Source organism: Scheffersomyces coipomensis, assembly GCF_036884675.1.
Source record: "Scheffersomyces coipomensis strain NRRL Y-17651 chromosome Unknown DFJ63scaffold_1, whole genome shotgun sequence".
Lineage (NCBI taxonomy): Eukaryota > Fungi > Ascomycota > Pichiomycetes > Serinales > Debaryomycetaceae > Scheffersomyces > Scheffersomyces coipomensis.
This window is the reverse complement of record NW_027042892.1, coordinates 24558-46312: the sequence shown is the minus strand read 5'-3', so window position 1 is coordinate 46312 and position 21755 is coordinate 24558. Positions and strand designations below refer to the sequence as shown.

General features: G+C 31.4%; 11 protein-coding genes across 11 annotated transcripts; 4 read left to right on the top strand and 7 right to left on the bottom strand. All coding sequences in view use genetic code 12, as the record gives it.

Annotated features, from left to right (window-relative positions):
- Nucleotides 1-11: 11 nt before the first annotated feature.
- On the top strand, nucleotides 12-2834 carry DFJ63DRAFT_310080 (tetratricopeptide repeat-containing protein; the record flags this gene model as incomplete). The annotated part of the gene is made up of 1 exon (XM_064905528.1): nucleotides 12-2834. One exon carries the CDS (start codon nucleotides 12-14, stop codon nucleotides 2832-2834), a length of 2823 nt encoding a protein of 940 aa, XP_064764255.1.
- Nucleotides 2835-2907: 73 nt separating this feature from the next.
- On the bottom strand, nucleotides 2908-4038 carry DFJ63DRAFT_332421 (uncharacterized protein; the record flags this gene model as incomplete). Its single annotated transcript, XM_064907674.1, has 1 exon — nucleotides 2908-4038. One exon carries the CDS (start codon nucleotides 4036-4038, stop codon nucleotides 2908-2910), a length of 1131 nt encoding a protein of 376 aa, XP_064764254.1.
- Nucleotides 4039-5192: 1154 nt separating this feature from the next.
- DFJ63DRAFT_282445 (uncharacterized protein) lies at nucleotides 5193-6317 on the top strand (the record flags this gene model as incomplete). Its single annotated transcript, XM_064904649.1, has 1 exon — nucleotides 5193-6317. The coding sequence occupies one exon, from the start codon at nucleotides 5193-5195 to the stop codon at nucleotides 6315-6317; it is 1125 nt and encodes a 374-aa protein (XP_064764253.1).
- Nucleotides 6318-6795: 478 nt separating this feature from the next.
- Nucleotides 6796-7542, bottom strand: TIF11 (Tif11p). The gene has a single exon (XM_064909149.1). The coding sequence runs from the start codon at nucleotides 7413-7415 to the stop codon at nucleotides 6951-6953; it is 465 nt and encodes a 154-aa protein (XP_064764252.1). The 5' UTR covers nucleotides 7416-7542; the 3' UTR covers nucleotides 6796-6950.
- On the top strand, nucleotides 7543-8629 carry DFJ63DRAFT_148 (uncharacterized protein). The gene has a single exon (XM_064903528.1). The coding sequence runs from the start codon at nucleotides 7669-7671 to the stop codon at nucleotides 8566-8568; it is 900 nt and encodes a 299-aa protein (XP_064764251.1). The 5' UTR covers nucleotides 7543-7668; the 3' UTR covers nucleotides 8569-8629.
- On the bottom strand, nucleotides 8607-11965 carry TPS3 (trehalose 6-phosphate synthase/phosphatase complex subunit; the record flags this gene model as incomplete). The annotated part of the gene is made up of 2 exons (XM_064908658.1): nucleotides 8607-11883; nucleotides 11943-11965. The coding sequence occupies 2 exons, from the start codon at nucleotides 11963-11965 to the stop codon at nucleotides 8646-8648; spliced, it is 3261 nt and encodes a 1086-aa protein (XP_064764250.1). The 3' UTR covers nucleotides 8607-8645.
- A 231-nt stretch (nucleotides 11966-12196) lies between these two features.
- On the bottom strand, nucleotides 12197-13927 carry DFJ63DRAFT_332416 (uncharacterized protein; the record flags this gene model as incomplete). Its single annotated transcript, XM_064907673.1, has 1 exon — nucleotides 12197-13927. One exon carries the CDS (start codon nucleotides 13925-13927, stop codon nucleotides 12197-12199), a length of 1731 nt encoding a protein of 576 aa, XP_064764249.1.
- Nucleotides 13928-14039: 112 nt separating this feature from the next.
- On the bottom strand, nucleotides 14040-15493 carry DFJ63DRAFT_91 (ubiquitin domain-containing protein DSK2). The gene has a single exon (XM_064909201.1). It carries the CDS (start codon nucleotides 15232-15234, stop codon nucleotides 14152-14154), a length of 1083 nt encoding a protein of 360 aa, XP_064764248.1. The 5' UTR covers nucleotides 15235-15493; the 3' UTR covers nucleotides 14040-14151.
- Nucleotides 15474-17455, bottom strand: ASH1 (DNA-binding transcription repressor). The gene has a single exon (XM_064903228.1). The coding sequence runs from the start codon at nucleotides 17298-17300 to the stop codon at nucleotides 15753-15755; it is 1548 nt and encodes a 515-aa protein (XP_064764247.1). The 5' UTR covers nucleotides 17301-17455; the 3' UTR covers nucleotides 15474-15752.
- Nucleotides 17456-19044: 1589 nt separating this feature from the next.
- On the top strand, nucleotides 19045-19676 carry MTR2 (Mtr2p; the record flags this gene model as incomplete). Its single annotated transcript, XM_064907672.1, has 2 exons — nucleotides 19045-19072; nucleotides 19150-19676. 2 exons carry the CDS (start codon nucleotides 19045-19047, stop codon nucleotides 19674-19676), a joined length of 555 nt encoding a protein of 184 aa, XP_064764246.1.
- Nucleotides 19677-19694: 18 nt separating this feature from the next.
- Nucleotides 19695-21729, bottom strand: DFJ63DRAFT_96 (uncharacterized protein). The gene has a single exon (XM_064909250.1). It carries the CDS (start codon nucleotides 21552-21554, stop codon nucleotides 19713-19715), a length of 1842 nt encoding a protein of 613 aa, XP_064764245.1. The 5' UTR covers nucleotides 21555-21729; the 3' UTR covers nucleotides 19695-19712.
- Between the last annotated feature and the right edge of the window lie 26 nt (nucleotides 21730-21755).

Sequence of the window (21755 nt, the reverse complement as noted above, 5' to 3'; positions counted from 1 at the left end):
TCAAGACGTTTATGAACATGAGTGAAGAGGTTATTAAGCATTATTTAGCTCAACTATTGCTTAGTATCCCAGATGAGAAGTTTTCCAAGTTTCCAGGGGATGCAGGAGCTTTCCAATCCATTGAAAACCCCATAATATTCATTCTCAAAGGTCAATCTTCAAAGCTAATTGCTCAAGATGAATACTTTAGCTTATTGTTTTCAGAAGAATCAAGAAGTGTGTTGAGTCAGTATCCTCAAAATGACTTGAAGACAACTATAGTAAATTACGTGGATGTCATACTAACTTCATTCACATCCTATTTTGAATCTCAAGAAGTTGCAATTAGTCATCTTCATCTTATTGCAATTGCATTCTTACAAACTTTCATTCAATTAAATTTCACTGGGCCTAATATTGAATATAATAGCAAAGAATTATTCTTCCCTGAAACAGATGAATCAACTTTAAAGTTAGAATCCATAAAATTATTGAACTTACAGGGTCAAATTGCTTATGATTTAACGAATGATCCACTTTTCTTGATCATATCAGAAAGTATATTTGAAAAGCTATTAGGATTCAAGAGAGAGTTTAGCTTTTTAGGGAGTGATATCAATACCAATTTTGAAGAATTTGGTGATTCTATAACCATTTTAGCCAAAGAAAATGAACAAGACCCATTAAAGGCATCCATTCAATGGTGGATGGTTAGAGCTTTACAGGTTCATTTATCAGTATTATCAGAAGCTCCAAGCATTCCACTTACCGTGTCATCAGTCTTATTGAATCCAAAAGTATTGGCTGCTTTGATACCTAAGACTCAAGCCGATGTTAATATCCAAAAACATATGCAAATATTGTATGTGTTAGAATTTGCAAGATTACATATTCATTCAAGTACTGAACATCTTGCCATTCCATATCTTGTAAAAGCCAGAAATTATTCTGAATTATCATTTTTAATGACTGGTGCAAAGGCTAAAAGAACCAAATTTCAAAAACATCATAATTCAGCTTTAATAATATTAGCTAAAAGTAAAATAAGTAATATTTATGAATCATATGCCATCAATAACAATCCAGAAAATTTCAGCTTAGGTGATGATTTATTATTAGAAAAGCCTGAATTTGAATCCTTGGACGACCTTGAATTACCAGACCAATCTGATCGTAAGAGAATTAGACTTGATGATGATAATGATGATTCATCAAATCAAGAGGACAAATTGGTTCCTGTGGTTTCTAAACAAGATGAAATTCCAGCTGAATTAAAAATCTTGGATCCAAACAATCAACCTGCTTTGAATGACATTGATAGTCTTCAATTGTTATTGGTTTTAACTATCCTTAAACAAACATCTCCATCCAATGATTCTCTTATCCAACAAGAATTATTTGCCCTTGTCACTAGACTTATCTATTCGGATTGTATAAATACTAATTGGAGTATTTTCTCTCGTGCTCTTTGGGAAAGATCTTTACTTGAAACTAATAAATCAAGAACGGTCGAAAGAGGTATTTTACAAATGACATCATTAGTAGAAGAAATCGGTATTAAAATCAAATCAAGAATGATACCCCAAGCTGCCGAAACTAATAATGAAAATGATACTGTTGCTATTAGATTGAGATTCATTCATCAATTACCATTAATGCCACAATGGACTATGGATGCAGAATTAGCAGAAAAATATATGTCATTGGGAGTTATTAAATCAGCCCTTGAAATTTATGAACGTTTACAAATGAGTTGTGAAGCTGCCTTATGTTATGCCGCTACTGATAATGAAAAGGAAGCGGATGCCATATTGGTAGAACGTATTAAGAGTCATCCTGAAGATTGTCGTGCCATCTCAATATTAGGAGATATCAGACAAGATCCAACATTATGGGAAGAAGCTTGGAAACTTGGAAGATATGCCAAAGCTAAGGCTTCATTATCAAGATATCATTATTCTCCACCTCATGGACTTAAACAAGATATGAATTTAGCCATTCAACATATGCGTGATTGTTTAACTATAAACCCACTTAATTATGGAAATTGGTACTTTTATGGGTGTTGTGGGTTAGAAAGTGGACAATATGATTTAGCTTCAGAGGCGTTTACCAGATGCGTTTCTTTAGATGAAACTAGTTCACATGCTTGGTCCAACTTAGCTAGTGCCTTACTTAAATTGGATAAGCAAAGACCAGCTTTTAATGCCTTACAAAAAGCAATTAGAAGTGCTAATGAAAATAAGAAATCGTGGAAGATTTTTGAGAATTATATTATAGTTGCAGCTCAATTGAATGAATGGAGTGATGTTTTATCAGCCACTAAGGAAGTTATTGAAATTAGAAAGAATGAAGGTGAAGTTTGTATTGATCTTCCAATTATTGAGAAATTAGTGGAATTATTAGTTTCAACTCCATTTGAAGATAGTTCCAGATTGACTCATTATCAAAAATCATGTATCGATTTAGTCTGTAATATTTTACCTCAAGTTATAACTACTTCATCAAGATGTTGGAGAGTTGTAGCTAGAGTTGAATTATGGAGAAAGAGACCATGGGCAGCTTTGGATTGTCATGAGAAGGCTTATAGAGCATTATCACAAAGACCTGAATTAGAAAGCAATGAAACAGCTTGGAATGATGCAGTTGAAGCATGTAGTGATTTAGTAGGGGCTTATGAATCATTAGGTGAATTACCAGGGAAACACGATGCTGGAGATTTAGTATGTTCTGATTGGAAATATAAAGCTAGAACTTCAATTAGAGGTTTGAGATCAAAAGGTAAAGCTATGTGGGAAGATTCTGAAGGTTGGAATAGATTACAAGATTTGATGGAAGATTTAACTAATAATTAAACGCCGTATTTATTTAATAAGATTTGTACATATATAAAGATAGAATAATAAATAATAGAAGTATACCAATTAACTATAAGTCATTTATAACACTTAAATTATCAAACATAAATGATGTGATTCTATCTGAACGTTTTAGAACAGGAAGGCTAAAACCTTCAAAAGTAGAAATATCGTTGATTTCAATATCATTATTGAGATCATCTTCAGGATCAGATCTTGAATCATCATCATCATCTTTAGCTCGAGGATCAGCAACAATAGGTTCATTCACATTTGAATTTGAACCAGGGGAAATATTAATCCATTTTGATAAATAAGTGAAGAATTGGAATACATATTTAATTGCCAAACATGAATAATAAGAATTTTGAATTTTCAAACAAATCAACATTAAATAAAGAATGGTTGAATAAGAATGAGTTTTATTGAATAAACTATGAGTTAAATAAATGAAAAAGTTGAATAATTCCAAAATTGCAGCCATTAATAATAATTTATTCTCAACAATTACAAACAAGGGAAAAGTTAATTCAAATAATTTTGTTTTAGGATATAACTCAATTAAGATATAACTTGAGATATTTAATAAGGAATAAATGGTTGAAGGGAATAATTTAGTTATATTAATGGGAGTGAAAAGAGTTAATATTGAAATCCCAAGTAATGGTGTATTTTCTGAATTTAAAATCTTAATAAGAGTAATTTCCTTTTCATTTTGATCTTGCTGATCATTATCATTATCATTTAACAACTCGTTTGAACCAGAACTATTAAGAATAATCAAGTAATGATGATAAAGAACTAAAGCGTATGCTAACATAGAACCTGAAACCGATAATGCATACCAACAAATTAACCAATTGATTTGATAATCTAATTGAAAATCATGAACAGGAGGAATAGAAGTATTACCAAACAAATTAAAAGAATATAAAACAGTTCCAATAATAGTTAACAAATGAGAAGAGATCCAAGAGTAATGTAAGATCAAAGAAACAGTTGGAGGAGCAGGAATGTATTGAAAAAGTTTTCCTAATAATAAAGTAATTAGCTGATTTGTTCTAATTACCATTGAATTAGTTTTCATAAATTTTGAATAATGATAACTTAAATTGGAAGGAGAAAGGAAATTCAATTCAGGAATACAATTGAAAGTTGCTTCAATTAATTGAAACGTTGACAAAGGTTTAACTTTCGTCATTGGGAAGAAGAAGGAGTTGAAGGAGGAGGATTGAGGAAAGAAAGCTTTGGTTTGATAGAAATAGTAATAATAATAATAATGAAGCTTAGGGATTATGATTTAGGTAATGGCAACGTTAAGGTTGAAGAAGATAAAAGGAAAAATGATAATGAAGAAGAGGAGGGTATAAGTTTACAAATAGAAATATGGAGAGGATGGAAAAAGGTCAGCGGTTAAAAGACAAAATTTTTGCAATTAAACAGACATTTTTGCAATTAGCTGTAAAAGGTAATATACACCGACAAATATTAAATAGTATCGGACATTTTCTCCCAACCAAATCATAATGAGTAAGCTTTTTTTTAGAGATCTTTGATGTAAATCTTTTTTTGACATAGGACAACAAAGATAATTGCCTTGTCATGATCATAGTTAGTTATTGGTTTATCCTAATTAGGAATGGTTTCTGATTTATTCGTTTTGGAAGTGAAGATGAAGATGAAATCCACGGGGCGGTGCAAATTGTTCAGACAAAAAAAAAAGAAATTAAGACAGACAGACAGACAAAAAAAAAAAACCAGACACGTTAAATTGAAACAAATGTGTTAAAATGAAAAATGTAGCTAAAAATAGCCAATGAACATTACCATTCAGATCAATTCTCTATGTATATAAAGGTTGAGTATTTAACTCATCATTACGTGTTTTGAGATACTACTCTCATTTGTGTTAAAAGCTAGATATACTTCCTTACATAGATTAAAATTACATCATTCATTCTCTTCATACTTAAGGTGAAATTTCCTAATTAGTACATTATGTTTCTTTTTTTTTTTTGTTGTCCTTTTTTTTTTGGTTTGAACAAAATCAATTTAAACCAAACAAGAATTTGAATATCAACACAAGACACTTTGACAACATCAGTTGAAGAATCATCATTATATCACATTAGAGTGTTTTGGATTCATCCATCGTACAAGACTATCAACCGATTCTTCCATCCCTTCCTCCCCTTCCTTGTCAGTTTCTCACAAGACATATCCAATTTCAATCAATCAAATCAAATCAATACATCACCAACCTCCTCCTCATATTCTTTCTAATTAACTTCTATTTCATATCATATTATCTCATATCATCGCTTAAGTTCATATTCCTTCTAAATGCTTTCTGAAATGGTGGACGATAAATATATAGGTTTAGGATTAGCCATGTCATCCTCTTTAGCTATAGGGACTTCCTTTATTATCACTAAAAAAGGTTTAATTGACGCTTCAGCTAGAAATGGTGGAGGTCAAGTTCAAGGTCATGAATATTTACAAAATCCTATATGGTGGGCTGGTATGTTAACCATGGCCATTGGTGAAATTGCAAATTTCGCCGCCTATACTTTTGCTCCTGCTATCTTAGTTACTCCTTTAGGGGCATTATCTGTTATTATTGGAGCTGTATTAGCTTCAATCTTTTTAAAAGAAGAATTAGGAGTATTAGGTAAAATGGGTTGTGCCATCTGTTTAATGGGTTCTGTCATCATTATCCTTCATGCTCCTCCTGATAAAGAAATTGAAACGGTTGATGAAATTTTAAATTATGCCACTAAACCTGGTTTCTTATTTTATGTATTTTTAGTATCAATTTATTCATTATTTATGATTTATAAAATTGCTCCAAAATATGGTCATACAAACCCAATGATTTATCTTTCCATTTGTTCTTCAGTTGGTTCAATCTCAGTTATGTCAATTAAAGCTTTTGGTATTGCCTTAAAATTAACTTTTGCAGGAAATAATCAATTTAGTCATCCTTCAACTTATTTATTCCTTTTAGTGGTGGCTTTATGTATTGTAACTCAAATGAATTATTTTAATAAAGCTTTAGATCAATTTGATACTTCTATTGTTAATCCATTATATTATGTTACTTTTACCACTTTCACTTTATTAGCATCATTTATCTTATTTAGAGGATTTAATACTAGTTCTGCCATTGATATTATTTCTTTATTAATTGGATTTTTAATCATTTTTAGTGGAGTTTATTTATTAAATATTTCAAGAACTGATACTGAAGGTAAAGCAAGACAATTATTTGGGGTTCATAATGATAAAGATATGGCTCCTTTAGATAATGGTGTTGGTGGTTTATCAATCAGAAGATCAATGCAAATCAATAGAGGAGAATATGATGGTGAATATGATGATGAGGAAACAGTTGGTTTAAGACATATTGATAGTTTTGAATTAGGAAGTGATGATGATATTGAAGATGAACAACAAAATAATCGTAATCGTCAAAGATAAACGATAAAAATATAAAAATATAAATAAATAAATAAACAAACATAATCACAAAATCAATCAATCAACCATAGAACCTTTCATCCATCCATCCAATGTATATTATTGTCATCGTACCAAAAGCATTCTTATTTAGTTCATCTAGTATATATGTGTCGTATATAGTTACATAGATACAACTCTTATCTCAATACATTTTACTTTTTTAGAAAAAATTAGATTTTAGATATTCATACATTTATTTTATACTGATTTACTTGAAGTAGATATGCAAACAGGTTAAAATTATGAATTAATAATAATGAACTATACATATACATATACATATATAATCTATATACATTATTCTATCGATAGATTTGTATAACATCCAATAAATATGAAACAGAATAGACAAAGAAAAATGGATCAAGAAAAATAATAAATTCATCTTAAAAAGAGATGAATCAGTGAATGAATGAATGTAAATAAAAGGAAATAAAATACAATATGATGGGTGATGGTGATAGTGAAGTGGGTTCGTTTAATGACTACTTATGTATCATCATCTTCACTTTAAAAAATATGCAACATGCTTTCTCTCTTTCGATAATAACTTGGTATAATATCTAGTAACAAACAATAAAAGTTACTTGTTTAAATATCATCAATATCTAACTCATCATCATCTTCATCATCATCATCATCATCATCAGCACCGAATTCGAAGTTGACATCTTCATCATCATCAGCACCAAAGGTATCAGTTTCATTAATCTTAGCATTTTCAGGTAATTCACCAATACTCTTTAAAGTTCTGGCTTCATCAGAATTATATTTATGAACCACATCACATTGATCATCTTGGAAATCTCTTAAAGAAACTAAAATGATATCACCTTGACCCATCCAAACCTTCTTTCTTAATTTACCTCTAATATGACCCATTCTTTTAATTGTATCAAAACAACTAACTTCAATTCTTCCATTACCTAACATCTTAGTGATTTGACCATATTCTTGACCTTCTTCTTTCAAGATCAATTCTCTCTTTTGTCCAGAGTTATCGTTCTTTCCTCTTCTTCTATTCTTACCTCCTTTACCTTTACCTGATTTACCCATTATGATATACTTTTTATTTAGGTGGTTTCTATAAGTTGTAAACTATCTCTAGATATGACTCTGTTTTAAAATGTGAAAAAAAAAAATTTTTTTTTTTATGTTATGTCTCAGAATATGCAGGAAATCAAAGATTATGTCATCACTGAGTAAGCAGAATTCTTTCCTTAGCCCAAAACGAAATAGTATAGCAAATATGGAATATATAAGTTTTACAACAAGTTAAATCAAATACCCAATATCATCAATATCAACTATGGATTCGTTTGAGGCTGCTACTCAGTTCAGTCAGATACTTCGGAATTTGACTCCTTCCTTACAAACATTGACTAAAGCTGCTCATTTTGCTTTAAAGAATAGTGAAAGTGAAGATTATTTATTTCCAACCATCATAGAAGTTATATCAGATAATAGCATTGAATTGAATACTAAATCGAATCTATTCCAATTCATTGAAGTCTTGATCAATGAATCATTTTACTTCTCCAAACAATCCAAATATAATCATCCATATGTTCAAAATCTAAAACAATCATTACCTAGCATCATCTTACAAGTTCTTCCAAATGTTAATAATTCAAACATTTATAATGTATATAAAAGTCTTATTAAGATATCGAAACAATTCAAAATCAATAGTAAGGAATATATCCATCAATTCAATGTCAGTCTTTTAAATGATGATGATTTAAAGAATATAGATGATAATATACCCTTTCCTCAAATTGGGATAAGTGAAATTAATAAATCATTAGATCCATTATTATCAGCTTGGGATATCTTAATCCAAAAGAAAAGACAAAGTGAATATGAAAGATTACGATTATTAAATCATACCGAATTTGAATCTGAAGATGTGGCTGAAGATCTTATGTTTTCAATCAAAGAGAAAAGTGATAAATCAACAACTTTATTATCTAAAAAGCAAATACTATGGAGAATGGAAGAAGATAGAGAATCTCATAAACGGTCCAAGGAAGGTTTATGGATGGTTAATAGAAGTAAGGAAGATAACTCAGTTGGGGAAGAAGAATTCTTGAATATGTATTGGAACAAATATGATGTTTTAAATCATGAAGAAGATAAAGCTCTCTTAGATTCACTTGGTGAATTAAATAAGATCGTGGCTGCAAGTTATAAAGATTCACAATTTTAAAACTTATGTTATTTTTAAATATATTTTTAAATACCTATACATACGAAATATAATATATATATATATAATAATTCCAGTTATCCCACATATGATAATATTCCTAGTAATTGATTTTTCCCTCTTACACTATAGTTTGCTGCTGTCCTTGCATCTGCATCAACCCCAAGTGCTGTAACCGTAGCAGTGTTTTCAACCTCACCAACCTCTTTAAGATTATTAACATATTCATATAATGGTTCATCAACAGCAGTTGAACCTCCACTGAAGAATATACTACTAACCCCTTGCAGATTAACAGTACTACTCTTAGTATCTGCATTTGGTGATGATACCACTGGTAAGCTTTCTCTCTTTATTTCTTGTACAGGAGATGATGGTTCACTTCCAGGTAATAATGACCTTGATTTCAGTTTATAATCTTCAAGCAAACTTTCAAACTCTTCCGGCAGTTTATTTTGATTATAATAAGCAATGATAAACTTAAGAGCTTCTAATGATACTTGACTTTGTTGAACAACAACTGCATCTCTCACTAAAGTAGCATGAATCTCTTGTTCTGTACCTTCAAATACATCATTAACATGTTGGATAAAATCTCCCATAGCATCCACACTTCTTTCATGGTTATCTAAAAATGATTTACCAGCATGAAATATAACAGTACAATCACCAATGGTAACAAATGAACCAGGCAATCTTTCAGCTTTAGCAAGAGCCAATTCAATGACTTGACTCATCCATAACTGTAATTCATCATCATCAATAGTTGAAACCCATTTGTTAGATCGGATAAGCTTGATATAAGCCCCATTTTCAGCAATCAAACCAATATTAGGATATCTACCATAAACATTATCCAAGTCTCTTCTTTTCATAAAACTTATCAAATATAAAAAGTTATTAGGATTTTCAAGTAATGAACTCAACAAGTTTGAAATTCTTCCTGGCTCCGAATATGAATTTTTACCAGCAGAAGTAGCATTTATATTCCCCACGTTGGAAAGGGCAAATGGTGTTTCCAAATTAATGAAGAAAACTCTCTTACCAGATTTCCCATCTTTATAAAATGATCGGAATAAGCTTCTGGTGAATACAGGTAAAGAACTTGTATTCTTTCTTTGATCTCTTTCCCAAGCTTCATTGATACTTTGTAAACAACTTGAAACCCAATGTTTTGAATCACGAGTTATAACAAAATCAAAGCAATTCTTCCAACGTAATTGTTTTTCTTCATCAGACATGGTTAACAGCTGTTTGAATGCTTCAGAAAACTTTCTATGATCCCAAGGGTTAATCAACACCGCTCCTTTACCATGACAGTCAAGCAATGGAGCTGAACCAGTGAATTCGGATAAAATTAAGGGAGATTTTCTATCTCTCGTAGCGGTAATAAATTCATGACAAGTTAAATTCAAACCTTCTCTCATGGATGAAACCACAAACACATCGGCTTCACATTGTAAAGCAAGATACTGATCGAATTCAATATCTCTTTGAAGCAATACAACTGGTTGAGATACTGATATATTTTCCGGCAATGAATTAATTCTAGCAACTATCTGAGCAATCTCACTTTCATATTCTGGATCATGAGATGAATTAATACAAATTTGAATTAAAACTGTGTTATCAATATACTTTGGATTGTCAATCAAGAAAGTTTCATAGGCTAATAATTTCTGTTTTATACCACGCAATCTGTCTAATTTATCCCTACTAACAATCAAATGTTGGTCGCTCCAACGGTCTCGAATAAGTTGTCTCCATTCTGCGACTTCATCACTTTGAACTGTCGTAGTTAAAGACTTAGCATCAATACCAACAGGCGAAGTATTAACCATAGTCAAGTTACCTTCATATGAAATACCATACTCATTTGCATCAGCGAGTAGTAACCTGCTACAAGTTTGCAAAAAATGTCTAACATATTCTTCAGTTTGGAATGAGATACAATTAGCTCCAAGCATCCCTTGTAAGATTTGATTTCTTTGGGCGAAACAACGGAACACTTCTGAAGATGGAAATGATATATGTAAGAACAATCCAATCTTAGCATCAGGGAGTTTTTCACGAACCATTAATGGAACTAAAAGTAAATGATAATCATGAATCCAAATCATATTTTCAGGATCGTTAGGGTCATTAGATTCATTTTCACGTTTATATGTTTCCACAATTTTATCAGCAACCAATTGATTTAATACTTTATAATGACTCCATGAATGATCTTCAAAAGCTTTGGATTTGGGATCATCAGGAATTTGATAATGGAAGGTTGGCCATAATATTTGTTTACAAAATGATTTGTAATGACCTTGGAATGTGATATCGTTGGGAAACACTGCTTCACAATTATACTCATCAGATAAAGCTTTTCCAATGTTGGCTATTACTGATTCAGGTACCGCATCACTTGGCATAGCTAGTGTTCCAACCCAGGTAGTTTTATTGATAACACCAGCTTCTTGAGATAATTTCACCGCTTTAGTTAATGATAAGTTTCCCTTATCCGCAAATTGAATGTTCCAAGGAGCAGTTTCAAAAATGTTATCTTGATTAAAAAAGTTATGTTGAAGATCAGGATTTGAAAACCCTCCGAATGGAGCTAACTTTGTAGTATTATGTTCAGATCTTCCATAAATTAAATCATTATAATTATTCTCCCAATCTTTATGATCAAGGGGTATGGTATCTTCAATTTCTTCAGCTATAACCAAGGAACTTGTACTACTATTACTAGTTAATGTTAAACCATGAAACTGACGGGATATTGAAGCCCTAGCTCTGGCAGAACCAGCATTTGATCCTCCTGAGGGTCCTAATGCAGTCAAACTAGTCAATTTGGTAGCAGATCTACTCATTTTCAAAGAAGGTAAACCCAAATCATCATTTTCCTTCTTTGCATCAATTATTGATCCACTTAATTTAAAACTGCTGTAACGCGATCTAGGCTGAATATACTGAGGTTGAAGCTTTTCAGTTAAGTTATCAGCGAATTGACCCTGTGGGGCACTTAATGTCCTTGAGTTCTTAAGTTTAGACTTACCATAAAAGAAATTCTCTGTATCAATACTGGATTCTTTAATGGCTGGGGCAACCTCGTGATGTCTAGGAGAATTTGAAATTGGGCTATGTTGCAAGGATCCAACCTTACTCAATGATGGTAGAATAGAACTCCTAGGTGTAATTGAGACAGGTATAGGTGATTCTTCTTTCTTGGTCTCTCCTGTTCTGCAAATGTTAATCTCTTTAGCCGCATCTCCAACTATTTCCGTTTGAGGACCAATTTCAAATTGGACCGTATAAGGTAAAAATCTAAATGAAATTAGTTAGTATAAATCACTTTAATAAGTTCAATGGGAGGCGATACATACAAAGAAGCAATAATAACAGTCATTGGTGATAGATACTATTAAACAATTGATGAAAATTAGAATGAAAAGAAAGATATATATTTTAAGGGTAGCAATCCGTTTTACAGCTCTTCTAGATTCTTCTGAGTACAAAAGCCCCAGCTCTTAACCCAAAAATAATCACGTGAGTCACCCATACAAAAAAAAAGAGGAACTTTTACCCCTGATCGTATAATACTTTAAGTATGTGTAACTATCTACCTATCTACATATCATCAGATGTCATCAAATTCTATATCTGATTCGATTTCGGAATCGTTGTTATCTGCACTATTACCAATATTATTTTCTGGTTCCTGTACTACCACTTCTTGTTCTTCTTCTTCTCCTTCTTTCATCGCATCTTCTAACTCTCCTTCAAGAAAATCGTCACTGACGTCACTATCGTCCTCTTTACTAAAGTCGACCACTTCTATCCCTGACTCAATTTGTTTGTCTATTACAATATCATCCGCATCATTTGGTGCAGTATCATCTTGAATGGTTTTTTCATTGTCATCTTTATTATTATTATTATCCAGTAAGTCTATACCAAATCCGTCGTAAGAATCCTCGTCATCCAGCGAATTATCAATTGTATTGAACTCAAAAGGCAAAAGGTGATTAGCTTTTTCCTTTTGTATATCATTTTCTCTATTAGCTCTCTCCTTTACCATTTGTTCCAATCTGACTTTTTTGAATGATTCAGCCAATCTGACATCTTTAATGACTTTATTAAACGATTCTTGTAATGCGGAAGAGAAAAAGCTATTGATTTCTGCCGTAGGTTTAAGTGTAGCATATGGAGAATAGTATTTCTCTGCTTTTATAAATATATTATTCTCTCTTAGTTTACGCTTCTTTTCAATCTCTTCTGCTCTTTTCTTAAAGATAAGAGATCTCTTCTTTGCATAAGCTTCAAAATCAAATATAAATGGTGGTTCTTTTTCTGGTTTTTGTTCTGTTATATTCTCTGTTCTTTGTGCTTCAGAATGATCACCACTTTCTTTTATTGGTATGATTTCACCCTCCTTATCCTCTTTTTCAGCTATTTCCACTTCCTTTATGTCAGTCTTGGTTACTTCTTCTTCTTTGGGTTCTTCCTTTTCTTCAATTTCTTCTTCTGCGTTCACCGCCACTTGTTCTTCTTCAGGTTTCTCCTCAATCAATTTTTTCCATTCATTTTCATCATCAACTAGTCCATATAACGAATTTTGCGTCATTCGAGATTCTTCCACTAATTTCAACCTTAATTCCTTCAAATCTGTCAATCTATTAGTATAATCATATGTATTTTGATAAGTATATTCGGGAGGGAAATCAGGTAAATAAGATGGAATATATTGCGGTTTTTGATTACTTTTGGGAAGAAATTCTGCAATTTCATAACGTTCATTAGTGAAAAATGGAAACGACGGATCTTCCTTATCTATTTTAGAATTATCTGATAGTATTTGTTGAAGGATTTGTGTTGTTTCTTGTTCTATATGTTTTAATTTTGTTTGAGTTTCTGTAGAAATGTTCTTATTGGAAATATGTAATTCTTTGTACAATTCTGAAGGATGAATGTTTTTCAATCTGAATATTACTTTTAAATCTTCTAAAGATGGAGATCGACGTCGTTGGGATTGAGTAACTTCTAACAATGATGTTAATAAATTATGAAAGTAAGCTATAGCTAATTCTGTAACTTGATCGATAAATTCTTTTGATGAAGACAATTCTTTATCTTCCAACATGACACTGATTATCTTATTGAATTCGAATTCAACAGGTGGTAAGTCCTGCCTTACCTCTTTGACCAATGTAAGTGTTTCATCTGAAAGGATTCGAGAAGTGGCTGGTATATATCCTGATGTTGACTTTTTATCGTTCAGCTTGGAGTCTTTTATTGTTGCAATTGTATTCGTCAATGCATTCAACGATACATCATCCATGTTATGTACTGATGCCACATTTGTTGTCATGATGGACTAATGAAGTGGTTGACTCTGGTTAATTCAATGAATGGTAGTATTTTATGAATTTACAGTTCAGTTTATAACTACTCAAAAAAAAATGCTATTGATATTTTGACTACTCGCAACAACACAAAAAATACAAACAATCAATATAAACAACTGACAATAAAACGCAATTATATATATATTTTGCAGTTATAGCTAATTATTATTACTTAAATCATACTAATTCAATTATTCAACAAATATTCAATGGCACCTTGGACACTACCACCAGTTCTTCTTAAAGCTTCTACATTTCTATCAAAATCAAAAAATCCCATATCATTCAATTGTCTCAACTGATTTTCATATCTTTCTTCAGGAGGACGAGTGTCAGCTGGTGGAGCAGGAGCACCGCCGGCAGCGCCAGCTCCGAGAAATGAATAAGGATCCATAGGAGGAATACCATTAGGGAATAAAGCAGCGAATGGATTAGCTGGAGTGGAACCAGCAGCAGGAGTAGTATTAGTGGTGTTCTCAGTTGTAGAAGTAGAATTTTCAGATTGAAGGGTTGGATTAGCACCAGGAGCAGGGAAAGCAGTAGCTCCAGGTTGACCACCGAAACCACCGAAACCTCCAGCACCGGCACCACCACCCATTTGCATCATCGATCTCATCATTTCTGGATTTTGTAACATTTGTCTAAAAAATGGACTTTGCAACATTTCTCTAACTTGAGGACCCATGGCTCTTAATTGAGGATTTTGATTAATCATGTAATCTAACATTTGAGGATTAGATAACATAGCATTCATACTTTCTTGAAACATTGGATTTGACATCATTTGGGACATTTGTTCTGGATCAGGAAGATTAGTATTCATCCCTCCATCTGGTCCAAACATTGATGCAGAAGGTAATTGAGCATAACCGGCATAACGAGCACCAGTCAAATCAGCTATTGGATTGAATGCACCTTGACCAGAAGCAATATTTGAAGGAACTCCACTAGCAGCAGCCAGAGTAGCAGATGTAGATTGGTTACCTGTAACACTTGTGGTAGAACCAGTTGAAGATGAAGGATTGGCAGGTTTGGCACCAGCACTTTTAACAAGATGGATAGTGTGACCAGTTTGAACTTTATATGATGCTACAGTTTCATTATCTTTTAAAACTTTACCGGAATATATTAATCTTTGACGATCAGCTGGAATATCAGCCTTTTCCGAGATTTGTTCTTTTAATTGTAACACTGTTATGGATGGATCAATGGTTAATTCATATTTATTATCACCTGAAGACTTTATGGTGATTGATATGGAGTCCGACATCTCTTAATCTGTATGATATTAATCAAATGGAACTTATAGATTCAATCAAATGATTATAAATAAACGTTGTCAATTATGGCAATTCACAAATTAATTATTGCCCTCCAGACTCAATTTCTCCCAAAAACTTTTTTGGGTGGTGGTGGGCTTACATACAGGAAATGAGATTAGAATGTTCCAAAGTGTTCTACAAAAAATTAAATAGTTGCAAATTAGTTTAATGGGTTTGGATAAATTAATATATTATTAAAATAAATTAAATTAAATTAAAAGATTTGATTAAAGGATATAATCATAAAAAGTGACATATTAAAACCTGAATAAATGAAGAATTAAATAAACTAGAAAACCTAATACAAAATAGAATTATTTGGGAAATAAATACAGAAATAGAATGAAAACGAAGAAAGGAATATGCTAATAATAATATAATCGATCACAACCATACTTTTAGAAAATCAAGATGGATAGTTACAATGAAACGTTATTTTTTTATATGATCGATTTTTGAATTTAGTTTAATTAATACCATGTTTAACCTCCACTCTCCAACCACATTCCAAACAACTATGACCTTCAATACCATCTTCAAATTGAACTTTTCCTTTACTTTGCATTAAGGACCATTCACCCTTAGCAGGAATCTTTTTACAACTACTGTTAAGACATCTTGCTGAAGTTTTCTTATATCTTAAACCACAAGAGTTACAAAGCTGACCTTCTTTAATCGACCATGATGGTCTCCAACATGGTGATTGATCAGATCCACAAGAAATACAAACTCTTGGATTATGATGATTATGTTGTTTTGGTGGAGATTTTAAAAGATCAGAACGAGATTTTGATTTGGTAGATGATGGTGGAGTAATTGGAATGAATTTATGTTGAGTAGTTTCTGGAATTGAAGTTGGACCAGTTAATACAGTATGAGAAAGTGGTGGTGGTGGTTGAGTATAAGGAATTGAATCCTTGGTGGCATAATAATTAGCCCCCATTAAACCAGGAATAATAGGAGGAGGTGGAGGTGGTATAGATGCAGTTGAAATATGAAAGCCAGTTGGACTAACGGCTGAATAAGGTTGATATTTCTGCTGAGGAGTTTGTTGTGGGGAGATTTCATGATGTTTATGTTGAATTGGCAGTTGTTGTTGTGGTTGTTGTGCTGGTTGTTGTTGTTGAGGTTGAGATAATTGAATTAAAGATTGAGCTAATTCAAGATATTCAGGATATTTCGCCACATCATTAAGATAAGTCTTATTAAGATAAGTATAATTTGATTCATAAGGGAAATTTATTTTTCTTTCAAAATGAGGTTGATTAACATTTGGTAAAGAAGAAACATCCTTGGTAATTTTCGAACTTAATCTTGAATCGAAATTTGGTTTATAAGATGATGATGATGATGATGAGAAAGAAGACATTCCACTTGAAGTAGCATGTTTATTGAGGTAATTATATTGATTAAGATGGAAATGTTTTGAATCTTTATTTATAGTATCCAATAATTCATAACGCCAATTTTCATCATTTGGTTTATAAGTATCGAAATAATCAAGTGATACAGTTGGAGTGATTGGTTTCAAAGGTAAATTCAATGCGGTTGAAAGACTTGGCAATTTTATTTTATTAGCATTATTAATATGATGATTTATTTGACTTGTAGTTGATTTAATATTTGCTTTTGGAGAAGTTGATGGAGATAAAGGATTTACAAACTTTTTATTTGGAGATAAAGATTTTGATCTTATATCAGAAGAAGATTTCTTCTTCATGGAATTTTCATCAGAAGATGAAGATGAATGATTTAAAACTCCGAAATCGTAAGGGGGAGAAGGAGGAGCAGTTCTTGATCTTTTTGATGTACCAGAATAATCTAAATGATCAGGAGAATCACGAACAAGATCAGAATGAGATCTCTTTTTGACATATGCTGGATTAGAAGAATTGGCCACACTTGATTTGAATTGATTTAAAAGTTCATGAAAAGAATGAGATCTCATATGAGCGGATGCAAATGGACTATTTATATGATCGTTAAACATAGCTGATGGTTGCAATAAACTCATATTTTTAAATGTTAATTATAGGAGGTGACAGTTATGAATCAATTGATGATGAATAATTATGGTGAATACAAGATACAATTCGTTGATTTATGAATTAGGGGGTTTGAATTGAATTTGAATTTGATCTGTAAATTTGTGTAAGTTTTTTTTTGGGTAAATCAAAAAAGGGAAAAAAACAACTTTGATATAGCGTGTGGGTAAAAGAATGGGTTGATTTAGGTAATTTAAGTAGATCCTTTTTGGAAAATGAATGAAGTTTAAGATTACCTTAGGTTATGGAACAGTAGTAACTAAGGTTTATAGTATGAAATGGATGCAAATTCAATGATATACAATCGGTTGTATCTTGATACCTTGATGAATTTGTGTCAAATTAATGTAAAGAAGCACTCGATCGTTTTAGGTAAAGTAATTAGATCGATCCCTTTAACTAGCAAAAATTTCTTTTTTGGGGGAGTTAAAGTATTGCAGTTAGGATGTCGGACTGCACACAGGAGATGATTTAGTTTTTAACACAGAAATTAAAAATTAACTCAAATGGGAAGGGGGGGATGATAAATTGGGGGAAGATGTTAATGATGATGATGATGATGATGATTAATGTATAAAGATTATACAGAGATATGTTAACAGAAATACAAATCAATTAGTTTAAAAAACGAGAGATCAGATTTAGAAATATAAATTTTATAAAACTGACAAGGAACAAGAGTTTATATATCGAGTTTTAAACTAGGATCATAGTTAATTCATTTCAAACCTGATTCAGCTAAGAAATATCCAAATCGGGACAGATTCCAGCATATATCAAAATCCATAAAAGGGTTTTTACAGGTAACCAAAAAAAAAAAAAATTAATTATTATTTTACAATTTAGAATTTTAAATTTAGAATAATCTAAAGTTATAATGAGGTTTGTACTATATTATATCAATAGCCAGCAAGTATTAATTGAAGTGATAATGTTTAAATTTAAACTATTAATAGAATAATAATAATAATAATAACTGTATAGTTACTATGAATACCGCATAAATCATCCTCAAGGGGTATAATGGTAAAGACACGCACACTTTTTAACAAGCACAAATGGGATTATGTGCAGTCCCACCATAATTTTTGTTTATGAATGGCTGGTTACTATATATTACCAGGTTGATTTTGAGGTTGATTTCAATCATGATTTACTTGCAATAGAATCCTTTCAAGTAACTCATCTGCATGAAGTGGATTACTTGTTACTTATTTCACTGGTAACTTTTGATTCCAGGTCTGATCTTGTGTACTGTAGTGTTGTGTTGTATCGTAGTATGGTAAGACTTTTAACCTATCCACGGTTAATCATGTCAATTCACATTGATTCGCTTGTTAATAGCCACCTCATTACCAAGAAAAGATAAATCACTTCTGTTTTGGGCTTTTATTATCATCATTGTTTTATACCCCTGATAAGATACACAGAACGATTATTAAAATCATATTTCTAAAAAGACTTAACTTAATTTTAGTAATGACTATATTTCTTAATTGTGGGATAAGCCGTTTCATCTCTTGTTTAAGCCATTTACTATTTAGTATCATTTGGTGATTCACAAAATCTCAATCTAATCACGATCCCAAACGCACGTGATCATTCTTTTTCAAATTTTTGGAGTTTGAAAAAAAAAAGTACTATAAGCTTAAAGCAGAAAGTGATATAAACTTTATTATGCTAAATTCAAATCCTATCCATATATAAATAAACATGTCACAACTACAACAACAGGATATCAGTATGTATCGCCACTCACAGGCTTATGCCAATTCAATCAATCCAGTATGATTATTATACTAACTACTCCCTCAACAGCTCAACCTATAGAACCATTCATAAAGAAGTTATTAACTTCATTAGATCTTCAATATAGTACCCCAACTACACTGTATCCAAGTGTAGAAGCTTATGCTACTCAATTTGGTAAATCATTAAAGCCAGACGGTTCTATCATAATAAATGGTACTCCATTAATACCTCATGCTTCTCCACAACCTTCATCATCAAAATTGGAATTTCAAAAAAAATGGTTACAATCTCCATTATCATTCCATCAACTAAATAGTTATGATTGTCATTTAATACCAGGTACAGGCACTTTTATTATAAATGTCAGTGCCAAAGTAAGGTTTGATGAAAGTGGAAGAAATAGATTAGGTGAATCTGCGGATCTAATTACAGATCATCAACGACAATCAAGAGCACTTTGGGGATCATGGTTTGGAGTTAATATAATCTTAGTTGTTGATCAAACTATTATGACAAATCCAGAAGCTGAAGTTATAAATAGTTTTAACTACAGATTTACATTCCATCCTGAAGATTCAGTCATAAAAATATAGTATAATAATAATAAGAATAAGTAAAGGAATTAATATCTAAAGTCCTTTATCTTTTATATATTCATTTAATAGAGTACCTAAATATTTCTTTGAATAAAATTCAGGCTCATTAGAATCTTCTTCAAGAGTATAATTCAATTGTTGAAGAGCCCAAAATATATCTTTTTGAATAAAATCGTAAAACACAAGATCAACTAATTCATCATTTGGAGTTCCCTTTTTTAATTCTTGGGAATCAACCACATTGGGAATTGGGAAATTAACCACGGCCTTATGAGGAGTATCATCCCCATCATGACCTAAATCATCAAATGTAACATACCCTTTCGTTAATTTAGCTTTCTTTTTACTATTTTTAATTGTTTGTTTATCAGCTTCAGTCAAATCTAATACAGGATATCTAAATCTAGTTTGTCTCTTTAAAGAATTTTTATTTTCAGCATCATCCATATGATGAGGTGGAGTTAAATGTTTAGCAATATATCCTTGATCATTTAAAATTGGTGCAATTTGAATAGCTATACCTTTTGGTAAAGTTAATTTAACCCATAAATTCTCAAATGGGGACACAATATATTGACTATCAATAGTATATGCTCCCTTATATAAATCATATCTTATAGATCCAGTATTTATAATAATGATTCTTTCATCATGAGTGGTAATGTTTTCATTCTCAGTTACCAATGTTGGTAAGATTTTTTTCGTTAATAAATGGAATATATTTTTAGAATCAGTTATTGGAACATAATCAATATAATAATTACTACTTTTAACATACCCAATTGGATCATTCAACTTTAATTCTTTTCTAGTAGTTTTAATCAAGTTAGATACTTCAATTCCTCTTTCAGTATCAAATAAGGATTTAGTAGTTATCTTTGAATGATGTTGGAATGAATCAATATTGAAATCAATATAAGTTCTTGAATAACGATCATCGAATTTCTCCGTAGTTAAATTGATACTGGTCCATCCAATAGTTTCACAATATCTTCCACTTTGTAAAGCAGTAGCATTAGGATCCAAGACAATAAAATCTCTAATATGACTATGACCTCCAAAATATTGAATTTTGGTGGTTGGATAAAATTCACGAAGAACAGTATGAAGATAATATAATTCAGGCCAACTACGAGATATTGGAACATGAGTTACAAGTAATAATAAATCCACTTTATCAGGAGGATAACTCTTTAAGATCTCTTTAAACCAAGGTTCATTGTCGATAACTTCTTTTATGGATGTAACTTTTGAATGATCATTAAATCTATCAAAATCAAAAAGAAATCCAAAGGATAAGACGTTTAATTTTTGATTTGGTGTAGTGAAATACTTAAATTTATCCCCAAATGAAACAAATGTACCATTATCAAGTTTAAATTGAACATTTGAACTAAGATAATTCCCCTTAAAATGTTCAATTAAAACTTCATATTCTTGTCTTGAATTTTCCCATAAATATAATTCATGATTACCAATGGTTAATAAATCATAATCTTCTTTCATAAAGATAGGAAGTGATTTAACTCCATTAGGTACAGTAACATCAGATAATCCATTCCCATCATGTCTATCCCCACTATCAATCAATAATAAATCTTGATTATTTTCATTAGCAATCTCCTTCAATCTACTCGTAAATGAAATGAATTCCCCCCAATCAGCACTGTATATCTTCTGATTAAGATGACCAGAATACCAACCATGAGTATCAGTAGTATGAATGAAATTGATATCACTCCAAGTCAAGTCTCGTAATGCTGAGATTTGACTATTATTGTTCGAATAAACATGATACAACTTGTACACCTGACTGATGGCGACAAGAGCCAAAAATGCCAATACAAGATTCCTATACACTGAAGTATCAAACATGCTGTATAATTGCTGTTGTTTCTTCCAACATTCAAAGTTGTTGTTGTTTGGGATTTTTGAAATGGCAGCCACAACAACGTTCTCTTTATACTCCCTCCCTCCCTTTTGCTCCCTATCTCTCTATAGTGGTTATCTATCAGTGGTTGTATGCAGGAGCTGTCAAAATCGTTAACCATAGACATTTAGACATGTCAACTGATT